We start from the raw sequence: 25,660 nt of genomic DNA, 5'->3' as shown, positions 1-25,660 counted from the left end.
GATGGAAATTCGATTTAACCACAACTCCTTGAAAGCGCATTCAAAACTGATGAAATGAACCTCTTCCACTCCGCCGAACAAAGAACAAGGAAAGGCATTGGTAGTCGGGCAGTCGGAAGATATAACGATCCTAAGTATGACTGGACTATTCCAAGTATGCGACGACTAATTAAGTTCCCATGCCTTGGGTAAATGGGTTCTATTTCAAATGAACAAATCCGCAGATAATCTAATAATCTAATAAGCCGCGAACATAAATCTGCTCATAAATATTCGGGCCGTCATCTTTCTGTCAGCGGAAATGAATGCATTAATTGTCGAGCACCGGGCCAGAATGTGAAATATGCCTCAGAGAGACATATATGTACACATGTACATATATACTCGTGGATAGACATATTTACGCGACAGATTTCAACGCCACGGCGAAAGAAATTGCACAGAAAAGATCTCTCTGCAGCGTTGAAATATCGTAAACAAATTCAGATTCGGATTGGGATTCTGATTCAGAATCCGATACTGCTATATACAGATACAGATGCGGAGATGAAGGTGCATATATAGAACACTAAGCATAGATCATTGCGATTTAAGTGCCCGAATATTTGCCAGCAGCCTCAAGCCAAAAGTAAACAAATAAACCAGAGAGAGAGGGACAGAGAGACACAATTGAGAAGCAGCGAGCAACCATATGCATATTTTTGCCAATTTTATTCGCCAAACAATTCCATTCTGAAGAATTTCATTGAAAACAGCCACACGCATCAGCAATCAAAAAGGAGAAAGATAGAATCGTGTTCTATATGTGGGGAAAGGGGAATAATGAAAATGGAAAATGTATACAGACAGTTTGGACTCCGGATAGAAGCGGAGAGTGTTCGACACCTCAATTACAAGTTTTCATTAATTGCATTTCGCATCGAGTGTTGCTCCCCAAATTGTTCGCTCTGTGTGGGGGATGATGGCCATTTTCCGGCCATCCGGTTTTCAAGTGCGAGGCAAGGTCAATGCCAGCCAATGGAGGATCGCATCGGATCGGATCGTATTGGGAAGTGTAATGCCATTTGAGGATCGGAGTCGTTGTATAATCGTTTGCCGGTGGGTGTTGTAATTGTGGCAGTGGGACCGTGGCCGCTCTCACACGAGTATTTGCTTATGGGGCTTATGTAAGTCGCAGAATGCCCAACGCTTGCTTGATTATAGGCAAGCCTAAGGCGTGTCTAAGCGTTTCTTTCCACAACGAATCGAATCGGAGCATAGACCGAAACAGTCAACAGCACAGCAAATATTCATTCCATTTCTAGTTCCATTCTATACTCCAAACGTGAAGGTGAATGACATAGGAGGATTGGTAAATGGAAATGGTAAAATATATTGGAACAGTATTTGTCTAGAGGATTGTGTGACATGATCTTCATTGCAGAGGCAATCGCTGTGGCTGCTGCTCCTTCTGGGCACAACAACTGGACTGCTGGACGTGGAGGCTAGAAGCCACCGTAGTCGCACTCGCATTCAACGGCGAGATGAAGGTGGTGTAGACCCACCAATCGACGTAGCGACAATTCCGAAACCTAATGTTATTAAGCACTCGGGGGAACTGTGTGCGCCAGAAGTTACCAAGGACGAGCTGATGGAGGTAACCATTTTGGGAGCCACCAAGGTGATCCTCAAGCAGGTGGAAAAGCACAGCCTAGATCAGCCGATGAGCACGGATGTGGTGACCTCCATCAGTGAATTGGTGATGAAGGAGCTCTTGGCCGGTGGTGCCATCCAAAACATGATTGACAAGCTGAACGTCTGGTGTACCGTCAACAGGCCACCATTTCTTTCGCAACCCACGGAGGAACCAACGACACTTGACCCGGAAGGCCCGTATGTCCCTCCTTCTGAACCTGAACCGGAGCCTGCACCTGAGCCTGAACCTGAGCCAGAGCCTGAGCCAGAGCCTAAACCAGAGCCTGAACCAGAGCCTGAACCTGAGCCAGAACCTGTGCCGGAACCTGAGCCAGAACCTGAGCCAGAGCCTGAGCCAGAACCTGAGCCTGAACCGGAGCCTGAACCTGAACCAACAGGCGTAAATTCGGACTACGACATCTCTGGCAGTAAGTCTTGCCAGGGAGAGGCTTGCGAGGTAGACCCTCCAGCGTTAACCGCGAATTGGCATGACATCAGCTGGCTGTGCCTGATCGAAAATGGGAAGGTCAAGTGCTATTCGTACCACTACGATGCCAATAAGGAGATATCTGTGGAGGAAGTGGAGTCGTACGATGTGAATGGCCGGACGCTCGCCAGACATCGGTCGCGTCGGGCCAAAACTTACAGGTCGCGCGCCAGCCTTCACAGGAGGTCAAAGCACAGGAACCGGAAGCTGAAGCACGGCTTGCGCCGGAACAAGGCCAGGCCCGGCCACCGTCGGTCCAATCACGGCAAACGCCGGACCAAGACCAGCAACCGTCGGAAAAAGGCCAAGACAGCCAAAGTAGCAGCCGAATCTCAAGTACTGCATTCAATAAAGTAATCCTGATGTGAGCTGGGCTTGGTGGGCCTTCTCTCCACAGGCCAATCAGCAAATTGAAAACTGTGCTAGCATTGGGGGATCGCTGATATAGCCACAGAATACTAATCGATTGGACCGCATATTAAAATCGGCAACAAATGAGAACCTATGGCAGAGAAGCAGGAGAGGTGGCGAGATGGTGGGTTTGGGTGTCGGTATGGGTCTGGGTCTGGGTGGGGGTGGGGGCAGAGCCGTGACAAGTAGAGCAAAAATATTTCATAAACATTCCATTCCGAGAACGACGCAATTAAATTCAAAGCGCAGCGAAGCCATTTTGGTATTTGATTGCCCCAAAGGCGGATCTCGATGCGGCCGGGAACAGGACAGCAATAAATTGCGGCAGCCCGTTGGGAGTTTTGCAAGAGCAACATCAGTTGCAGTCGCACCTGCAGCCGCACCTGCCACCCGTGCGCTGTGCCTAAGCAAACAGGACACAGCGATACACAGCGAGATACACTCCCAGCAGAAGTTGACACAAGTTTGACAATTTACGAGCGTAGAGTAAATACTAAACACAGGATAAACCCACCGCGGAGCTGGCTTCCATGTGGACGTGGAGCTCCTGCATTTGCGCGGGGGGGTAATCACGGGATACGCCGATGGCTGTGCTGCGCTCTGCGAATTGCTTTTGGGTCTGACTAATTACGACCACCCCCTGGAAAATATTCCCAGCATAATTTCAACGCCTGGCACAAAATAAATCACGCATACGCCGTGCTGTACCTGGCGCAGATCAGGCGCCCGATTGGCCAGAGCCGGGATGCGCACCAGATGCAGGACAGGAGGACATTGATTTATGTTCGCTCAGATATTTCCGTCCAATTTTTAAGTTACTTTTATTATGACAAACGCAGCTTCGGATGGCTTCCCTGCTCGCTTGCGTCCTTCCACCTTTCTGTTTTCATTATTCATGATTTTTGCTGCCAACTGCGAACAGCCAACAGTCCTGGTGGCTCATCCTGGCGTTTTCCTCAACATTTGGCAGCATCGACGGAGGAATTGATAAATGGCCCGCTATTAAATGAACACTTAATGGTGCATAACGTGTGATATACTGTCGGCAGGCAGGCAGAGGCAGGGTGGCTGGCACGGAATCGAATGAGCTAAGAAATGAGTCAATTAAGAGCCAGCTGGTTGGGCTCTAGATTCGGTTTTCGTTTCAGCTCCAGCTGTACATCCAGTCGCCTCTTGCCATGTACCGGAAAACCCCAATCGCATTTCTCTACATCGCTTAAGCCGATGCCAAAGGCTCATCGCAAATTTGCTCTCGCTTAAAATCTCATTATTTTAAGTAAAAGAATGTAAGGCAACAAAATGTGAACTTCCGCAGGGTGCGTGGAAAACAAAGAACAAAAATTATTACCACTTTTGTTGGCCTGCTGCAAATTGAATTGATTTTAATCTCCATCTCCATGCGCACACATGCCGAGGGGGAACACGAACGGGGCCGCCAATGAAATTTGCATTCGAAATCGCTTTTCAAAAAACTTGCACAGGAACCTTCCAGTTTCAGTCCAGGGCCTCGCCTTCCTTTTGCGAGGAAGTGAATGTGCTGCGAATTTAATTCGGGACCCAATAAAAAAAGTTGGAGGGAAAGGAAAAATTCGCATACACTCGGCCAACTTTGGTGCGTGTGCGAGGGATGATAAGACTCAGCAGCAGCAGCAGCAGCAGAAGGAGCAGCAGCAGAGGCTGACGGCACAGATACAGATACGGAGCTGGAGACAAGTGCCCCAGCGGCAGGGCAGGGCTGGGCTGGGCTGGGCTGGGCTGGGCCGTGTGTCTACCCACAATCTGCCTGGTCGCAAATAAACTCGAAAGACATATGAAAATCAGTTTTTGAATATTGGCGAAGGGCAAACACGAAGGCTGGAGGACTCTTCTGTTGCGTGCGAGTATCCTGCTGGAGCAGCACTTTGCCCTGGCACACAGCCAGGGGATGGTATGTCATGCCCGGGGATGGAGCCCAAGCCCAGGCCCCATCCCATCCCCTCGGGCATAGCATTAGGCCAGATATATATGTATGTTGTACGTTGTATGTAAATGCGGCCCAGAGGTTGTTCTGGCATACTATCTGCCCTTCGGCGTTGGCGGCCAGCATCAGGAGCAAATGTAGCAAGAGAAATTTAGATTTTTGGGTCATTACTTGCCAAAGGATATGCTGAAACAGAGCCAGAACTGCACGCATACGTAAAGCAGTAATCCAATGGAATTTCCTGCAGTCCCTGGCCCTCTGTTTTCGACAATCGACGGATAGTCCGAGTCTCTAATGGCCAGCAATCACATTACTGATGCCGATCCATTCATGAGGCCAACTGCCACTTGCAGCACAATTACCGCATCATCAACACCACAAATGCCAGCCAAATGCCCAGACTTTGGTGTGAAAATCATCACAGCCTCTGGCTGCAGAAACAGTCAATCCACAAAGCACAAGAACAGGCAAAACATGTACGAGTACCGAGCAGAGATGCCAAATGCATGCACTCATACTGAATGCAAATTGCGGGCGCACAAACGAGGAACGACCCACAAATCCACATGGAGAAAATTAGTGTGAAAATGCAGAAAGGAAGGAATGCCAAGGTAGAAGGATTTGCCCATGAAAAAGAGGGTACATTCATCATTGATATGAGCCTACATATCTGTGTTAATTATGCTCATGTGCTGTCGTTTCTGGGGCTCTACGAGTATTGAATGGCATTGAAGATTAAACTATAGTAATCCGATTCGAGTTAAATCAATGAAAGGGCACCAAAATCAATCGCTAAAAGGCTTTCAGACCAATTGAATCAAATGCTCAAAACATTTGTATTAAATTCAGCAAAAAACATGCAATTCCTTCAACACTTTATTGATTTAAGGGCTCGAATTCTGTTGCCTAACTTCAAATGAAATTCAATTCACTGGAACCGCCGAGTAGTTTGGTGGTAAACAAGTTCTTCCGCGATTCGTAGAGCAGCTCCTGCCATCAATTAAAAAACCTTTTTGCCAAAATTAGCGCACTCAATTAATTTGAAAATGCTTCTCCCGAGCTGCGCTTCAGCTCGGTCCTTGCCAGCGTCCCTCCAACTCCCAGCTGGTTGCTGGCACGCCCACACAAGCAACCTTTTTGGGCAACCCCGAACACAGAAACACAAATACAAATACAAACACAAACACACGTAGTACACCTTGACAGTGAGTGAAATTTCAATTAATCAAGAGGTGGAAAGGAAAGGAGAGGATCCCTCTGGTCGGGAACGGGTTAACCCTTGTCTGCGCAGAGCCACTAGATTCGACCCAGAAAGCGATAGAGTTCCCGCAAGAGGAGGGAAAGGGGTCACGAAATATCCCCACCAGAGAATCGAGGGAGAAAGATAGAGAGAAAGAGCTGGCACACCTTTCCCTTTCGCTTGCTGCTGCTGCTGCTGCTGCTGCTAGTGCAGGTGGCGATTAGTCATTATTTATTTTAAAATCAATTAGTTTGCCTGACATGAGAGGGCAGAGGTGAGAGAGGGAGAGAGCCATAAAAGTTCACGTCTCATTGGCAGGGAAAAACATTTTTGCACACAACTTTTGGCTTTCGGTCTTTGTGCTGAGTAATTGGGGAAATATTCGGCATAGGTTCTACCCTTTCCAAGGGCACTATGATTATTTCAAAGCACACCCTACACAGAAAATAGAGAATCCATTAATATATGAATCTGCGAGGGTATCTAACGGCTCGACAGGTTTCTTTGCTTTCGGTTTGATTGCCAAACGGATTTCACAAGCACTTTCGACCATTTCCATAGGCTGGCCATAACAATAAAGTCGTGAAAATGCACTTACATGTCCAAGGACTAGCCATCAATTAGTATGCCAAGGGCAGACCTCACCATAAAGGATATGATTGCCATTGTGTCGGGAAAAATTTGGAAAATCAATTAACTTTTGAAAGTTGTTGCAGGGTAGGACTTTGCAAATGATTCACTATTTGAACGACGAGTGAGGAAATGAATTCTGCATAGCTGATGGGCAATGAGGGCATCATCTTCTCGTTCATCGCCCGCCTGCCAAAAATGCAAAGCCAACAAGAGCAAAAGTCAGAGCGAGCGAAATGAGCAGAAATGTAAAGCAGGAAATTAAATTTACAAGAAATTGCACATCCATCTGCGAGAACAGCCCAAGCTGAATGTTATTAGAAAGGACTCGTCTCGGAGGATGTTAAGGCGAGCTGTCGACATCTGGGATTAGTTCGACCAGCCTTACTTACGGCTTACGGAAGAAGATGGCCAGGCCGTTGCTGGACCAAGAGAAACAGAAACTGAAGGAGATATTGCATATATTTTATGAATGTTAAATGACTCAGAAATGAATAAGAAGACCAATTATTCATGCTGCCTTGGAAGGACCACAATAAAGCGAAACCATTAAAGAGCAACTACTGCCAGAGGATTGCCAGAGAATATTCCCTGAACGTGTGGCACACTATGCACTTCTCCCTGCGGTCTCTGGCTTATGTGAGCTGAGCAAACGGCTCAGATTTCCTTTGCCCCAATAAGCTGGACAATCTCTTTAAGCCCTTCAAGTGTTTGCCACACACAACAATGTTCCTGGCGAACAATTAAAGCTCACACACAAGTGACATGTGACTCTCCCTGCTGGCTGGAGAGCTCCTGGAATGTTGTCCTTTTTGTGACGTAATTGCTGGCAGGCGGTGGCAGGCAGCAGGCAGCAGGCAGCACGGGAGACAGGCAGCGGCACAACGAAGCTTATGAAATTAATCAAACAATGTGACTGGATGGATGGATGGGCGGTGGGGCAAAGGACTCATGTGGCAGCAGAACATGCATAAATCAGAGAGTTTTCCCAGGGAAATAGTTTTGTTCAAACAACGTCCCCAGAGATTCGGATCAAGTTGGGGCTGTGCCTGTCGTCGGGGACTGCAGCCAAAAAGTCAAATGCTTTCAACGTCAGCAACTGTCGCCCTCGAGAGAGACGGTGGAGCAGGAGCAGCAGGAGGAGCAGCAGGAGGAGGCGGAGTATGGGGCGGGTTGCGTGCCGCACAATTCCCATTCATCAGAGCCCCTTAGCCCGATTGCAGTGCAATATAATAACGCTCTAATTTGCATGCAGCAGCTGCAAGCTGCACAGATGCTGCATAGCCACCAGCCAACAGTCACCAGTCGCCACTCGGAGGCAGCAAGGATCAAGTGAAAAATTTATTTAAACGCATGTCACATGTGCCACGCCCCCTGTCCTTTGGAACAGACCATGTCACCATGTGGGGGGCACCAGATGAAGCTTGGCCTCTGTCTCCGAGCAAATATTATATTTTAATGAAATTTCATTTAGAACCAAAGTTATTCTGCCCCCAAGCCCCCTACCATAGTCGGCGGTTGTGGCGACTGTCCAAGGCTGCCACCGTCAGAAGCACATTTCCCACTACGAGCACCAGCCAGGAAAAGGCAAAAGTTTAATTGAATAAGTTCCCTTTCTCTCCTGCAAAGGAGATGCGGTTGATATCTTCTCGCTGTCTGCAATTAATTCGAGAAGTGCATAATTCACGAGGCCCTCTAACGGTATCTCGCGGTATCCCCAACCAGAGCCAGTCCCAGCGTCCATTGTAACCACTTTCAAGCACTTGGCTAATTCAATTTCCCGGCCATCAGCGACATCGCGACGTCTGCAAGTCGGATTCCCATTCGCAGTCGCAGTCGCATTCGGATTTGCCCGGTTCGCATTCATTGTGTTTTGGACAAGTTGCCTTGTCTTTTGTTGCAGTCACTCGTTCAATTTCCCAACGTCAACAGTTAACAGCAGTTTGCATATTGCGCAACGGCAACAACAGCCAACAGAGCGCCGCAAAGTGGCCGCTGGGCCCGGGCTCGGGCTCGGGTCCGGGTACGGGCCTGGGTGCTCGACTCTGGGCCGCCGCCATCCTCCTGCGGGCCTCGCTAAAATTGTCGCTGGCTGGGCTAAAATTAAATGCTTAGTTGGCCGACAACCGTCGATGACAGTTTCACAATGTCCCTGTCACTCCATTGTTTCCACTTGCATCCACTTGTGTGTGCTGCTGCATGCCTCATGCATCCCCTTGTCCATGTGCCTGTTTGTGTGCTCCCTGCGTGTGGAGATGTGGCGATGCCAATTTAAGCTCCATGCATCTTTGAGCACTGACAGTGGCAGTGGCAGTGCCAGGCTACTGCCAATGACTGATGAAGACAAAACCAGGCCCCCAGGGACAAGACTCCTCAAAACTTTGGCCGGCCACCAGGGCAAAGTTTTCCCTTTTGGAAAATGATATAAAACTAGAGCAGACATCTAATAGAAAACAATTTCAAAAGAGTCCATCACATGTACATACAATAGCTTGAATATGAACTCCTATAGATTGATCAAAAGCCAAACCCTTGGCTCCTCTATGGGCCTATTTTCCTTCAGTCTGTATGCGACTGAATATCTGTGTATCTGTGTGGTGGCACGCTTTATCACAATTAGCTGGCGAAAGAGGCATCTCTGTCAGAACGTGCAATTACACACAATGAAGATGACGATGATGGGATGCCAGTGATGATGGACAAATTGCTGGCCATATTGTGCCACCACGGGGGGACAAAAGTTGACAATGGATTGTCAGATTCAGATTCGGATCGAGATGACCCTGGGATGGCTGCGAGTGGCAAAATGCGCCAATTATCTTCACCCAGCCACACCAGACGGCCAGGCAGACAAGTGCAGCAGCACTTACACACACACACACACACACATATCCAGGAAGGAGAGACGACTCCGACTAAGGCCACAAAATAATAAAGCAAAATTATTATCTGGCCAGAAATGTTTCAATACCAGAGACAGAGACAGAGAAAGACAGCTCCGACAACAATGGCAGCACACCACACACAAGATGGGGACGATAATGTGTGGGAGATGTGTGTGGGGCGGGTGTGGCAGTAAACGTTTGGCTTCCTCAATTTGTGGCAGACTGTTGCCAATATTTTGTAATAAAAAAAAACCCCGCCCCCTTGGGAGCCCACAATCCATCCCAAAAAAAGGTACACAAGATGATGTGTTGATGGCAGATACGACGGCAGATGGGATTGCCCGTGCTGTGGCATGCAACGTGGCATACGAGTGTTCGAGTAACAATTGGAAAACACTCAACAACTGAAATCGAGCTTTCTTTCCTTCACAATTGTCGGATAACGGCGGGTGGTGTGGGGGAAAATTATGCCATTCCGCAGCAGCAGCCGCCGCAGCAGGGAGTTTTCTTTTGGATAGTTTTTCCGCTCCTCTGTTTTTCTGCTGATAACTTTCAAATGCAATGCCGCAGGCTGTTGTGGCAGGGCAATAATGCAAAACACAGCAGCAGAAGGAGCAGCAGGAACAGCAGCAGCCGCAGCCGCAGCCAACGAGCAGAGGCAGGCTCCGATGTTCAATTTCTCATAAAAGTTTCCCTTGACAGCTGAGCCAACATGGGAAAAACCAGAAGAAAAAAACAGAGGAAAACCAAAGAAATATATGACACACAATTCAAACTTGAGACTTGCATTTCGGCCTGCTGAATTTCAGATAAATCGGAAAGGAATGGTAGCAGCCAACCCATTAAATATTTCAGAGAATTCCTGAAGTCCTGAATGGCAAATGGCAAAGTGACCCCGATCCCTAGAGAGCAGCAACCGAAAGAGCGCCAGAAACAGCACTTGCATTAAAATTAAACAAATTTTCTACTGCGGCGGAAACGGCAGTAAAAAACGAAGCGTAGTTACATTTATGCCAGCCATCGCCGCAGCCGCCGAAGCCGCCGCCGCCATTGCCAGAAGCAGCACAACTTCCGGTCCGTGGGATGTTGGCCATTTTGTATTTACAGGCATTACGAGCGCTGGTCGGATTTGCGGCCCATTGGAGTCTCCGTGGGGGCTCGATGCTTTAACGCGTTTCGCCCAACACCCACGGGACCATGGGCGAGGGACCAGAGACGGCTGTTGGCAGGCCCGACCCGTCCCGGCTTAGAGGTGTGAATGATTGCCAAGGAGCGTGGAACGTTCCCACAGGCTGGCAACAAAAGAGGTACAGCCCCGAGGCCATAAATATGTTAATCACAAAGAATTGCAATTGGGATTGCATGGGGTCGAGTGGAACGAGTCCCAGGATCATTCCGTTAGCTTAGCATACTTTTCTGGAGCAGCTCTAAAGATCGCCTTGCTCCGGTCGCCTGCTAATTAACGCAGTTTTTGGGACAACCCTTCGTTAAATGCCTGCTTCCATGCCAGGACTTCCTCCTTCTTTCCAGCAAAAAAATTGTATTTTAATTTTAATGAACCCCGCTGGCATATGCTAGAAGACAAACCGCAGAGCAGAAAATTATGCAAAAAAAACAAAGGACACACAAAAATGCTACAAAAAAAAAAAAAACAAAAATAAAATAAATAAAGTTGGGGCACATCAGATTAAAAAGTAAACTTTTTAATAAAAATCACTTTAGCATTTCATTTGCTTACAGAGCAGCAGAAAGAAGAGCGAAAAAAAAACTTTGTGGTAAAATTAAAAATACTTTTTTATGCAGCAGCAAAGAATAATCAAATAATGAAAGGAAAGGCAAATGTTTTTCACAGCAAATAATGAAAAGCGCTCATTGTGGTTAAACAAAAAACGAAGACCCACAGAGAAGGAGAGGGCTGCGAATGCAGCCAAGATACAGCGATAAAACATTTAAATTTATTTTTTTAATAATATAGGAGCAAAGCCAAAACAAAGAAACCAACCCAACATATTTGCATTTTTGTGAGCGGGTCACGAAAACTTGACGAAAATGGCTCGGAAATATGAAAACTTGGCCAGGCCTAAACAAAGACAGAAAGGGGGCTGAAAGAAGCGACTGGTTCCACCCATGTATATATGTATATATTATTTTTTTTCTTGCGGAAATCCCCACTAAAGTGAGTCCGAGTCCGAGAACAAGAACGAAACGGATTCGCTGCAAATTTAACACGAAATTGAATTCTGCTCATCATAATTTCCCCAAGGATGCTTATTAGGCAGCAGGCCAAGGAAAACTGGCTACAAAAACAAAGCCCCAATGAATTGAATCGTCGAGGACTTCACTCAACTCCACTCCACTTCATCCTGCTCTGCGTCTCCGGCGTTTCCATAAGTGCAGCTGAGATCCGATGCGGCCTGCTGTTATTTTCTGATTAGGCATGGGAGGAGACCCGTAAGCCAGGAGGAAATTGACAAAGGGAAAAGCAGCGCCTGATCAACTATGCATAAACTCATTTGGCAGGACAGCGCGAACCTTGAGGGGAAAGCGATGGAGAAATGTTAAATGTAGACACGGTGAAGGTGAAATAACAAATCCTATAGTTCAATTCCATTTACCATTCAAATTAACTTTGGAAAGAACGAAGCAAAGCAACAAATTGCACAAAAAGCCAAGTAAAATAAAACAAGAGCTGTGGCACAGGAAAATATTTGCCAACACGAAGCATACAATATGCACGTGTCTGTTGTATGTTGTATGTTGTATGTATTCGCCACAGTGCTTAACCACATTTATTTGGCCGGAGGCATGCCAACAACCAACAACCGACCACCAACAACCGACAAACATGCAACCAACAAAAGAAGAGGGTAAAAATTACAATAAAAATAGAATAAAACAGAAAACAAACCCAATGAATCCATTACACTTTGAACTCTCCCTTTATCTACACTTGGTCCTCGTGGTATCTGTCTCTGCCCCCTCTTGAATCAATTGAATTTCGACTTTCGACTTTTCAGCTGGAGGCAAAGGAAAACTTTATCCCAGCGAAACAGGAATGCCAACCAGGGGAGGGACCCTTACAATGCCGAATGCCTCGGCCATGGCCAATTATCAAACAAACACTGAACGGTGAATAGTGAACAGTAAAGAAAATTTGGTTGTGAAAGTTTCTCCTGCTCGGAATGGGGGCGGCGCTCCCGAGCAGAGTCCGATAGTACTTTTACTATCGAAAATCAACGAAATAACTCCCAAGAATATATCAAGAAATAAAAGAAAACAGCAGGGTAGTTACAAGCTACAAGTAGCTCGAAGCCTTAGATACCCTGGCACATCAATCGATTAAGGCTCGGTAAGGTTTTGGCCCTTCTGGATGACAAAGTACTGACCCAAAATACTAACGCCCCCGCTAATACCAGGGTATAACCACTAAAAGAAGCAGCTGGCGAATCGCCAAAAGTTTTTCCAACTCCCCACAGTATTTGCTGTGAGGAAACTTCGCATAGGGGTTGGGGGGTTGGGCCTGGCGAAAGATAGCAGCCAACCCCCAAGACCCTAATTGAAACCTAGGCAACGAAGAGAACTTAAACTTTTGCGTAAAATGCAATTAAAAGCAGCAGCCAAGCATCAGTTAGAGACGGATTTTTACTTAATCTTCTGCATCAGTTTGTCCCCAAAGCCCCAACCAGACAGCTCCGGCAAAGGGAATAGCAACAGCCGAGGCACCACATCCAAGCCAAGTTCCAGCAATTGTTGTTTCGGTGTGGAAAACTTTATGCCTGGCCTAATGCAAAAGCAAAGCAAAAGCAAACCAATTCCAAATCTTATTTACGCAGAAAATTAAACATCAACTCGGGGCGGGCCACAGAGATTTTGGTCTTGCTAAAGCAGGGCCTCGAGCCAGGTTACATAAGTTTTGATATCCAGAAGGCCGGGAAGTAGCAGGCAGCAGCAGACAGTTTTTTAGTTTATAGTTTGCTGTTTTTAGATAATGCAAAAGTTGTAACTAGATGCGTCCTCGAGGCGTTCAGTTTCCTTCAGTTCGCTCCTGGGTGGCCGGGTACGTAGGTAGGAAAAAGTTTTACGCAAAAGATCGATAAGTAATAAAGTTTAGGGTGGCGGGGGGGTGGGAACATAAGTCCGTTCTGATTTGGCCAGAGAAACGGCGGCTCCGACCGAAAAGCCTTAATTAAGGGATTAATTTTATCCCTCTGCGATGGATCCTTTCTTCTGAATTGTGGCAGCCGACATTTATCATTATGGCCAAGAAGAGAACTTTCTTTGCCTTCCGGCTAATTGAAGCAAACGTTTCGGTTGGCTTTTGGTGAGAATTCCACACTTGGATTCTCGCAATTGAAATTGAAATGCTGCAAATACTGGAAATGCCATAAAAAATCAATTAATTTTCCACTTCGCAAAGAGTGGGGAAGGAAAACGAATCGATTGGGGGGTTCGGCAGGCCACAAAGTCGACAACGAAATGAAGACACATGTTCTTCGAATAATATTGAGCCAGGGTCTCCAGCCATTTCCCACTTCCCACTTCTTACATATCTCATTTCCTTTGCAGGTCTCTGGCGTTGACACCAGCCAATTTTCTGTAAGGCAATCGGCAAACACTCTAGACGGTGGATGCTGGGTACTTTCCACATCTACATCTACATCCAGTCACGTTTTAGGGCCCGGACTCCTCTAGCATTCGATTATTTGTTGACTCAAAAGCTGTCTCTTCCCCCCCGCCCACAGTCACTCGTTTCTGTTAATGGAATAGGCAGGCCCACGAAATTGGGTCGAGAGTGTGTCGGTCTCATAACCTAGTTAATTAGGATGAGATTTTTTTCTTCTTCTGCTAGTAATTGCGCATATGTCGCCAGGAAGCAAAGGCTGTGATGATTGCTCCGTAAGTGGCAGCAATTAGAGAAACTTTTCACCAGCCAGGTGTTCGGCGAATGCTCTGTGCTGTACTGCACTGCATAAATGAGAGGAGAGAGAAGAGGAGAAGCTGGGTGAAAGGTCAGGTCAGACTGATTCCATCCGGCTCTTCGTGTAGAAACAAACAACAAGCAACGAAACGTATAAATAATTGAAATATTTAAGAATATAGAAACACACACCAAAATCATTTGGGTTTTTAGATAACATAACGAATATCGGGGTTGATGTGAAAGTTTGTGGTGGGCTGTAGGGCTGGGCTGGATGGATAGATAGTTTCGGTTGGGGGGATAGGGGGAGGTACAACATTTGTCAGCTAAACAGAAACTACAAATGAATAGGCGCCTTCTACTCACTGTAGGGCTGAGGTCGTGTACCGTATAGGGGCTCCTGCAGTAATGGCGAGCGACCATTTCCGATATCCTTAACTGAAATGAGACAAGAGCAAATGGCAAACAGATTGCGCGTGATAAATGTTTCCACAAATTTGTTGAATTTCTGTTTGGGTTTGGTTGCTGGGTGGTTGTAGTTGGTTGTAGATTGGTTGTTGTTTGATTGTTGTTTGGTTGTAGATTGGTTGTTGTTTGGTTGTTGATTGCTTGCTTTTTATCGTTGATGTTTCTGTTGTTTTTGTTGTTGTTGTTGTGGTGTGTGTATATGTGGCGATCTTTCTTCCTCAACATTCTCCTCCTCTCGGTTGTGATTTCTTTCGTTTGCTAAACGCTAACTTTTGCTCAACACACTATTGTTCTCAGTGTACGTAGGTGTCTGAGTGTCTGTGTGTGTGTGTGTGCTTAACCCACAGACATAACAAAAACGAAAACAAAATGAGAACAAAAAGAAGATCTTCCCGTACCAGGAATCGAACCCGGGCATAGACCATATGGGACTACTGAAAGGTCTGTTTGCCACACTCCATTCCCGGAAAGAGCAAAAGGCAACACAGAGGGGCAGCAGGAGGGCATAGAAGGGAATAAATTCAAATTCACGCTAATGCTCCCGCCTGTTCAGCTGCTCCCTCCTGGTTCATTGCCTCGAACGCCAGTGAATCAGTTTTTATACACACATAAAATACAGTAAAGTAAGGTAGCGAGGAGGCAAACCAGACAACAAAGTGGATTTCAGAGTTGGGGCAGGTCAGAGTCACGCGCGGCTACAGGGAACGAGCGAACAGGAATACATAGTCGGAACGCGTCGCGTTCGAATAATAATATTCATTCAAAAATATATAAGAGAGAAATGCCGAAATTCTTATTTGATACAACATCTAAAGTGGATTAATTTATGACAGCAGACAGTTTTAGCGAAATGAAGAGAGCCCCCATCCCCAGCACATACGTCACCAGCTGAGATAAAAGGCGACAGCCACATAAATCAAGAGCTTTTTGAACAAGATTATCGAGCTATTTACGAGAGACAAAGAAATATACACAAATATGTTGAAGGAGAATGGCAGAGAGTGCCATCTAGCGTGGAATAGATCACGATAGCACAGTGTATGGCCAGGTTCTGGCACACTTTCGCTAGACCGTTCACACGCTCGGTCCGAGTTGGTGCACTGTCAGTGTTTCAGGGCCAACTTCTAGTCCAAATCGAAGCAGTAGCAGCAGCAGCAGCCAATCATTCAATGGCGACCCCAATAGCCGCATACTCGTATAATGGCTAAAAGTCCGACGACTTGTTCAGAACCTGTTTCAAATATTTATTTACTTATTTTCGCTGTTGTTTGCCCCCAGCGCCCACCCCAACCCCAACCCCAACCCCTGCCATTGCCAAACTGTTATGTTTCGGCCAGCGTGGTGCAATTAATTTTTATGTGTGGCATTTGCGTTTGTTTTATTGAGTTTTTATGGCTAAATGGGCTAATGATTTACATCGATTGTCGATTTTCGATGACCGATTCGGGAGATGGAATAAAAACGTCTCTCCGTCCATCCCCACATGAACCACAAAAGGATCCCAGTCGATGAATGGAATAATCATTCTAGTCTTATACAGTACATATATAGTATATAACGAGTCCGAGAGTATTTACAGACATTTGCTCTGGGATCGGATCGGATTGGATCGCATCGGATCGCTTTGGCACTTACAAGCTATGAAATTGTATGGTACTTAGACATAGAGTTAGATTAGAGTGCTTCAACTGACTCACCTCCGGCACAGTCGCTGCGTAGTTGAGACGCCGACGCCTGTCTTCTCCGTACCACCACTCATCTGATACGATACGATACATGTATGGCCGGCCAGCCAGGCCCCCGCGGGTCACAACTGGGAGGCTTGTGCCCGGCGGAGGCAGAGGCGTTGGCGGCGGCGGTGGCAGAGGCGGAGGCAGAGGCGGAGGGAACGGGAACTACTCGTACAGACATGACATACACTCGTATACCGACCGACTAATACCACTCACTATACTATACACAGTACATGTCCCGGAATCAGTAGCAATAATAACACGAGAATGGTATAAGGCTAGGGCTTACATAGCTTTGAACAGATCCCAATGGTAAAATTGTGATTAAACTAAACAAAATTCAAGTTTGAATTGAAATGTTGTGGTTCATGGTATGACAAATAGAACAAAAATATATATGTATATATATATTATATACCATATAGCATATATAATATATGGATTTAGCAAATAGTTCTATTTTGATTTTGTTTGATTTATCTTATGGGGGTACTCTCTCATTTTATACGTCGGATTGTCAGTCAACACATCAGGAACAGCAACAACCACATTTGCCAACATCTATGCATTTCAAGGAGTATATCATGGTACTCCAATGATATCGGTTATCAATTGTTTTTCAGTTTTATGCAACAAAATTCAAAAACTTTTGGCGTTCCGCCTCAGCCGGCAGGCAAACAACATTTCAAGGATCTGTTCAAATACGATTTCGGCTTATAACGACTACTAATTTCTGGGGCTGTAGTGACAGTAGTAGTAGTAGTAGTAGTAGTAGTAGTAGTAGAAGTAGTGGTAGTGGTAGTTCTGGTAGTATCTGTTAGGATGGTAGTGGTGGAGAATCTAAGCTTTGATATTGATCCCGCGATGCATCGCTGCCTCTGCTCCTCCTTATCCTCTTCGATATTCTCCATATCCATATTCTCAACACCTTTATCCTCATCATCCTTATTATCCTTATCAACAACAACCATTCTGGATGCGTCGGAGTCGCTGCCCGTGCCATGCATCTGCATCTGCATCTCTCCTGCACACAGACAAACACAAGCGAGATAGAGATAGATAGTAGATAGTGTGTTGGTTGTGATATTTTACTGATTTTTGTTTTTTTACTGAGTTTTTTTTTTTACTTATTTTGAGTGAGAGAGAGAGGTAGACAGATAGAGAGAAGAAGAGAGAGAGAGACAGTGAGAATTCTTGCAAAGTTTCGGTATTTGTTGTGATGCTTTTGGTCCTGCCCAAAGAGTTTTATTTATATATAAATATCTATATATTTTCATGTTTTTTTTGTATCATTTTCGTGGTTTTTGAATTTGGGTTTTACCTTTTTTTTTGTCTATATATATTTATATTGATTTGTTGTATAGATTGCATAAAATTGAATGATTTTTTCAAAAGAATTTTCAAACTTTGAATTTTTTTGAATTTCTTGTTTTGGTGCGTTCTTGCAGAGATATATATTATATTATTTTTTGTTGTTGTTGTTGGTTGCATTCTGTTGTTGTTGTAGCTGTTTTTGTTGTAGTTGGAGTTGTAAGTAGTAGTTTTTGTTGTAGTTGTACTGGTTTTAATACTTTGGTGGACAATATCTATATATACATATAAATATATATATAGTAGTAATATATAGTTCTGGTTCTGGAACTTTCAACGCACACAGAGACGCACACAAACACAACAAAAAGGTATTAGTAAGTTAGCAAAGAGTATATATATATATATATATAGTGGGTGGTTTTTTCTCTCTCAATCGATAACTGCTGTACTGCTTTCACTCGGTTCTGATTCTGGGGGGTTAGTATTGTACGAGTATATTTAGTGGGATCGAGATTAGTTCGGATGGCGTGGCAGGCTAGGCAGGCAGGGGTTTGCACGGGTTATAGGCATGGTTGGGATGGATTTGCTCTGACCACACGCAGTGTGGTCGTATAGTGGATTGATATAGGGTGTTCTATGCGCACTACTACTCGCATTCGGTATTTGGTTTTCGGTTCTAGATCTATGTTCAATCCTTGTGTTGCTGTAGTTCTTGGAGCTGTTACTGGGATTATTCGAAATACTCGACAGACTGTTGCAAAAATAAAACAAATCATTACAAAAAAAAGTTGACACAAAACACGTGTTGTTTGTAAAAAGTGTGGGTTGTTATTAGTGATTGGTTGTTGTTGCTGTTGTTGTTGGGTTGTTGTTATATTGCAAGGGACACTCCAACCAGGTCTCCCGGTTTTCCTGCTCTCTTCTGGAACTCTCTCTTTGTACAAATGGTGCAGGGGTGTATCTGGTTTCTGGTTTCTTTTTTCTGATTATTTATGTTTTCTGTTGCATATTGATTTGGCTGTATTTTCTTGTTGAATTCTTCTTTTTTGGTTAAGCAGAAAATCATTTTTGGTAGCGTGGCGTGGCTGTTGTTGCTGGCTTTGATGTGGTTGTTGTGGTGATTCTTGGTCGTATGTTGCACTATGTTGCAATGTTGTGTTCTTGGGCATATATATATTGTATTTTACAAGTGTGTTTCATATTTAAGGTTTTAGTAGTTTTAGCAGTGATTACTATATATCTTTGTTAATTTTTCTTATTCGGTGGGTTGGTGTTTTTCTTTGTTTTGTTCTTGTTGTTGTTGTAGTTGTTGTTGTTGTTTTTGTTTTTGTTGTTGCAGGTTTAGTAAGACGCTTTTCATGTGTTGGAATTGTGTTGAGGTTGTAGTTGTTGCTGCAGTTGTGCTGAGATCGCTGAGGCTTGAGCTGATTTTCTGCTGGTTTTTTCTTTTTTTTGAAACACTTTAATCACTGAATCAGAGACATTTTGAAGGCAAACAAATTAACAAATGAATACTTAACGAAAAAGAAACCCCATTCAAGAAATTACATTGTATTTTCACTAAAAGCAATATATATTGTATATCGTATATTGTATATTGTAGAATATTTTCCCATGGATTGTCAAAGATATGTGGATATGTGAGTGAAGTAGTAGCATTCGTTTATTCCTATATAAAGCTTAGCTTAGATATTACATACATGTATCTAGACCCTCTATCAAGGCCATGTATGCGTATGGGTATGCGTATGCTTATGCGTATGAGAGTGTGAGTGTGCGTGATGGGTGTGTGGGTGACGCTGTGCGGTAATAATGATTTACTCTTGAGATCAGGCACATAAATAGGCTGCGGCGGGGTTTGAGTGCTGTGGAGAAAGCTCTGGCAATGCAAATGTTTTCCTATAATTAACCAAGACTCGACTCCAGGTCTCCATCAGAGCTGCTAACCCAGCGACGATAATAATGATGAGGATGTTCGGCATCACTCGGAAGAGTCGAGCCATCATCTCATCCAGTGTCACCGAGTGGGGGCTCTGGCTCTGGTTCTGGCAATGGGCCACTAGGGGCATGGGCTCTCAAAATGTATGGCCAAGCACCAAAAGCCGGCCCAGGCCATTATGTGGGCAGCAATGAAAGCCATTTTAATTGCTTCTAAATGAGTGAGGTCCACGCAATTGCACAGAGAAGACATAATGCCGCACATACTCGTAAATGTCTGTGCCTGTGGCTGGGACTATCACGGGGACTGTGACGGAGGACTATGGCGGGGATTGGGGGCAAGGGTTCCTGCAAATAAAAGCCCATATCAGATCAGGGCACTAAGGCAACAAATTATTCACACTGATTACATGAAGTTTTCGCTGGGTTTTCGGGCATTAAATAAACCATGCTGAAAAAGTAAACCGTTATAATTACGATGTATTTGATGGGTACGGAGGGGGAAAGGGAGGGCGGGAGGGCGTTAGGGGGCCCCGGAATGACAGACACACAAACACATTGAATGGCAGCAGCATATGGAGGGCACTAAAAACAAATTGGGGGTCCAAAATGGCGCAAGGCTCAAGATAAAACGAAAATAATCAGCAGGCAGTCAGGCCGAAGGACACACTCTCACACAGACATCCACACACACACACCACTACAGACACTGGCAGAAATCGTTGTGTCATAAAAATAAACAGCCCATCGGGGGGAAAGCAGTGCTTTGCAGTGAACCCAGGACTAAGGACAATCCAATGTTGATTTAGGATAAAGAAAGCGAAAGCGAAGGGGAAAGTTATTTGAATGCAATTTAAATAAATAAGAATGCGGCAGGATCGAAAACTCTAGCCATAATTGAAATCACTGGGAGAACGGGGAGTTGCCACGGCGACACACGCCACAGCCCCAGCCCCAGCCACACAGCCCCTCAGCCACAGGATTGCCAGCGTGATTTGCATGTGTGCCAGAGCAAAGAGAGAGGCAGAGAGAGAGACAGAGAGAGAACGTATGAATAATTTATGCGCATTTAATTCGATTGTTGTGGTTTATAGGGAGACATCCTTTTGGGGCATGTGACATGCGGCATAGGGACACCTTAGCTGGTAGAACTGCGAGGATTACGAGCATAGTACCTCGTACATAATTTAATCGTAAACATGAAATAGTTTTGTCATGTTTTATATTCAACTTCAGTTGTCCCACTTCTAAGCGAAAGAATAGAAAAGGATCCTGCCGCCGACCCTTCGTGGGAGACTCTATCCCTCTCCCTTCGTCTCTATTTTATGGCATTTGGCATTTCCGTTTCGCTTCCGACCCGTCCCGTTTCATTTCATTTCGTTTCGTTTGTCCTTTGTCTAGTTTTATTTGTGTCTCGACTTTTATTGAAATTTCTGCTACCTAATTCCGGCATACGCCGTCCCGTTTTTCGTATGATTGTTATTTTGCTGCCGTTTCCGTGCATTAGGAAATAAAATAAATAATGACTGCGATTACGGTGCACATTTCTGGGGCCCCCTGGGAGTCATCCCCAGGCAACCGAAGGGGACGCGGGAAGGCCTATTCAGTGGTTAATTAAGGCCAAGTTCCTGCGGCTATCGGGATACCCAATCAGGGGACATAAATTTGGTAAATGGGCCGCCGTTTTGGCCAGCTCTGAGCATAACCAGATCTAAACTGCTATTTGCTGCACCATTCCCCCCTTCAGTAAATCGTCTCGAATCAATTTCAAGCGCAGACTATTCCTCGGCAGAAGCCAAATTAACTCGGAGACAAACTATCCGGTAAAACGAAACTGTCACTTTGCATCAGGTCGACGGGCTAACCGAAGGGGAGAATCGCAGTCCCTAAACGTATGAAAATGCACGAAGTTTTGCCAAGTCGCTGGCTCCACATTTAGCAGGGGCAAAAGTGCAGAAAAAGAAAGAAAAATCGAACGTCCTTGGGCCAAAAGAGAACCCAAAAGAAGGGCGAGGGCAAGGGACGAGCCAAAACAATTTGCAATCAAATAAAGTACAACGGGGCGGCGATGGGTGATGCGGTAAGGGGGATGGAGGAGGGGTAACCTAGCAAGAGAACATCGCGTGACAACACGAAGCAAAATGCGACTCCTGATGAGCATGAATCCATCTGAAGGCGGGGCAAGGATAACCGCAACCACAGCCGCAAGACGCAGCCCGAGAGGATGACAGCAAAATGAGTAGAAAATTAACAAAACGCGAATAGACAGAAACAGGGACTGAGACAGAGTGCAGGATAGATGCTAAGCCACCACTGAAAATATCTCTCAGATATGCAGCAGGACGACGATGGCGGACGAGGACGAGGACTAGGACGAACCGCATCGGTGGCAACTGTGGCAGCCACGCGGTTGTCAAATGCAAATGCAAATACAAATTTTCGGTGTGCACTTGATGAAGTTTTGAGCTGCAGCAGGAGCTGGAAGCCACTGCAGAGGTTCCCTCCTTGCTGCCTTCTATCCTTGCGACAGGCAGTGAATGGGTGGCTGGGTGGCTGGGTGTTTGAGCACTCAAGTCAACTTGTTAAAAACTTCTTTGCTACTTTGGACGGTTTCGGCCAGTGCCAGTCATTTCGAATGCTTTTTTGACCAAGCGGAACAGAACGGAGGGAGAGCGAGAGGGACAGGGAGAAGGAGCGGGAGGAACCTTGTTTACCCAAGGCGGTGGCACAGTCAGGAGGCCACTGCCACTACCAGTGGCACCGCCTTCACGTGCTGGCATTTTGTATCGATTGCCAGGAAAAGGTAAGGAAAGCGCCAGCTACAAAAAAGGATAGAAGGACGAAAGGCGACAGAAAAAGACAGAGTGCTGAGGATTTACAGAGGGCGAGTGAAAATCTTATGCAAATATTAGGTTTGCATTTTCCACTTTATATTTAACTTTCCTCACTTCACTTTTTGTTTTCCCTCTCTCCACTCTGTCCACTGTCCCCTGTCGCCTGCCCCCGTCCGTTGTTCGCTTTGTCCGCTTGTTATTATTGTTAAGACAATAATTTAGGACGAAATCGAAGTACAGCCCAAGTTGTGGGCCTGGATTGTCACATGACTACCATGATTTATAATGAACTCTATTGATTTTCGTGGAGAAATATCCACAGCCATCGAATGGTTAGAGGGTTATGGTAAGCAATTTGCATTTGCCGATCGATTGAAAGGACAGGAACTCTGCCAGCCCCTTATCCGTTCAATTAGTCAACCACAAGGATTGTGTGGGAAAAGTGCACAGTTTCCACCTGTCATGGAATCGTTGGTAGCAAAAAGAGATACCCGCCAGTCGTTCCATCATCAGCCACAAAGAAAGGAAAGTATCTCCTGCTTTCTGTTCGTTCTAATTTACATGCCCCCCACAACACCACCACCACTGCCCCACTCCCACGCCCACGCCCAAACGGCAATGATGTTGTAGCTACCAGCAACACATCTCTGCCCACGCCTTCTCCATTTCCATCCGCCCAGACAGGACAGACAGGATCCAAGTTCATTCAGTTCTGTGCCATTCATTGATGGGAGGCTGGCTGGCTGGTTGGGCAGCTGGTTGGCTGACAAATGGCTGTAGCTCAGTAGAGGCTCATCCGTTTGTGGCAACGGCTAGCACACAGTGGCAGAGAGGGAATTGGTGGATGTGGCATGCAAATGCAAGTGCAAACAAACTTCGGCTGCCACCAGACAACACCAAATGTAAACGGCAATCCAACGAGGCAGATAAATGCATCGGAGGAGGAGTAAGAGGACGAGGAGGAGGAGGAGGAGGAGCAGGAGAAGCAGGAGGAACACCAGCAACAGTAGCCAAACTTTGTGTCTGTCCGTCCATTGAATAGAGCGTGGCTGAGGCTGTCTGAGTTATTGTGGCTTTGGTCATCCTGCTTTTTCCCCTCAGTCGCAGCCAGGGACAGTTCCTGCCACGTTGCTGTGGCAGTGGTTGCGGCAACGTTGACACTTTTCCACAGCAGCAACAGCACAACAACAGCAACAGCGGCAACAACAGCATTAATAGTGCGTTGGCCTGGACGGGACAGGATCCGCTGGTGGCTCAGTTTGTCGGCCTTTTGATGTTGCCCGTCTGTCGACCTCTTCCAGCTACAAATTGCCAAACAACAACGACAAGGATGACAACGCTGACAGTGTCGCCTCGCTGTCTGCCCCAGACGAGAGTCGGAGTCGAGAGAACAAGAGAGCGGAAAACCGGGGCAAAAGCATTTAATTTCATTTTTATTCAAAGTGAAATATACAAATTAAAAATGGCATTTAATGCGCAACTTTGTCGCCTGTCATAAGCACAGAGAACATGTGAAATGCGCAGTGGAGGGGCAAGTTGGGAGCAAGAGGAGTGGAGTGGCACTAGCAGTGGCAGTGGGAGTGGCACTGGCACTGGCAGTGGCTGGGGCTGTGGCGGTGTCTGTGTCTGTGGGATTGTGGAGGCCACACTGTGAGTCGCAAACAGGTGGCACTATTGCTTGGACGTAGGCGGCCTTGCTATGTTGTGTATCTTAAATGCCAGCTGCCACATGCCAGATGATGATGGTGATGCGGTCTCCCCTTTGTGTCTGTGTGTGCGTTAAGACATTAAGTATACGCCCGGGGGTGTCTACGGTTAGAACTTTGAAGCGTCGAAAATTGTTAATAAAAGGATTACGGCAATGCTTCGGGAAACAACGTAATATGAAGCAGAATGAGAAATTGCGCATACGCCACGTGTGTCAGCCAACTAGAGTAAAGAGCAAGGAATATGTGGGCAGGGTGGGGTTTTGGCCAATTAAAATGTGGATAACCAAAAAGAGTTCAGCACAGCAAGCCGGCAACTGGGGATATTTCTACAGTTTATTTTGGACTCGGTCTCAAGTGACACAAAAAGCAATCATCTCTCCGTCTTCGTGTGCGTGCGACAGAGAGTGTGTGTACTTCCGTGTGTTTGTGAGTGTGTGTGTGTGTGGCTTTGGGCAATGCAAGTGTCTATGACAGAGTGTGGGTGTGTTTGTGTGTGTGGGTGCTGAAGTGTGTGGATGTATAGGTGCATCACTTAGAGGCTATTTCTTTTTAGGGGGGAAAAAAGTAGTAAAAAATGTGAACGCACTTGGTAGAATCTCACCTGTGCTCAGCGTATAGTCCCAGCTGGTATCGGGCTCGTTCTTGTACACATTCAATTTCTCTGGCTGCAAAACGGTCACAGAATATATCACGATATACAGACGAGCCTGTAGAGGCCGCGATCAATCTTACCTTGGCATAATCAATTTTCAAAGTGCAGCAGCCGGCATAGATGTCGGCTCCATTCAGATTCTCGCGCGCCCGTGTGGCCGCATCGAGGTTGTCGAACTCCACCATGGCCTGGACGCCGTTCTTTTTGAAGATGACAATGCGCAGCACTTGGCCATGTGGATGACAGATTTTGTGCAAGACATCCTGCAAGAAAATTCAAAGATTCGAGTTAGTAATCGTTAATCGTTTTAAAAGGCCACAGAAGTGAGTGACGACTAATTGACAGAAGAGGCTACGAGAGACACAATTCCCCTTGCCACTGCCGTGTCCTTTCACTTTCCGTGGCTTTGTTCTGCCGACGATCCTGCCCCAGGCCAGGCGGCTGTTGACAACTTCCCAGCGTTTACGCTCTCAATTTCATTTGTTTTCGCTTTTTTGTCAGAAATAATTGGAATTTCTCATTTATCTGGCCCACACCGCACAATCCGAAGAAAGTTCCTTCCGAGCTCCTTCCAAGACAGCTGTGTAAGCTGTGTGTGTGAGGCTCAGGAACTCATTAGCATAATTTAATAAGCACTTTGCTCGGCTCCACTATGCCAAAGAAATTTCCCAATTAACATTCATAAATTTTCGAAAATTACGTTAATGAGTTTCGAGTGTGCAGAGGAGGCGGCCAAAGCCAAGGCGTGCCAGGTCTAGCCCAACAGGAATGGGGGCAGCAAAATAAAGAATACCTCTTCCAGGAGAC

The 25,660-nt window shown here is 45.9% G+C and overlaps 2 protein-coding genes across 6 annotated transcripts in view; one reads left to right on the top strand and one right to left on the bottom strand.

Moving 5' to 3' along the window:
- Positions 1 to 25,660, bottom strand: part of LOC6590633 (heterogeneous nuclear ribonucleoprotein L) — a 96,518-nt gene that overhangs the window by 22,701 nt on the left and 48,157 nt on the right. For 2 of the 5 annotated variants that reach the window (XM_026985202.1, XM_026985199.1), the window contains exons 3-4: positions 24,934 to 25,116; positions 24,803 to 24,866 (exon numbers count right to left, since the gene is read on the bottom strand). In XM_026985202.1, coding sequence (XP_026841003.1) covers positions 24,803 to 24,866; positions 24,934 to 25,116 — 247 coding nt within the window. Of the gene's footprint in view, positions 1 to 14,592; positions 14,644 to 16,849; positions 17,431 to 24,787; positions 24,867 to 24,933; positions 25,117 to 25,660 lie in introns of those variants that run through there. The other 3 variants (XM_026985197.1, XM_026985198.1, XM_002016685.2) reach the window with 3 other exon arrangements.
- Positions 1,305 to 2,578, top strand: LOC6590632 (pinin). Its single transcript, XM_026985203.1, has 2 exons — positions 1,305 to 1,364; positions 1,424 to 2,578. Exons 1-2 carry the CDS (start codon positions 1,356 to 1,358, stop codon positions 2,516 to 2,518), a joined length of 1,104 nt encoding a protein of 367 aa, XP_026841004.1. The 5' UTR covers positions 1,305 to 1,355; the 3' UTR covers positions 2,519 to 2,578.

The sequence above is a fragment of the Drosophila persimilis genome, unplaced genomic scaffold (genome assembly GCF_003286085.1).
Source record: "Drosophila persimilis strain 14011-0111.01,24,50 unplaced genomic scaffold, DperRS2 tig00000002-arrow-pilon, whole genome shotgun sequence".
Lineage (NCBI taxonomy): Eukaryota > Metazoa > Arthropoda > Insecta > Diptera > Drosophilidae > Drosophila > Drosophila persimilis.
The sequence above is the reverse complement of the archived record's forward strand: the minus strand, read 5'-3'. Positions and strand labels throughout refer to the sequence as shown.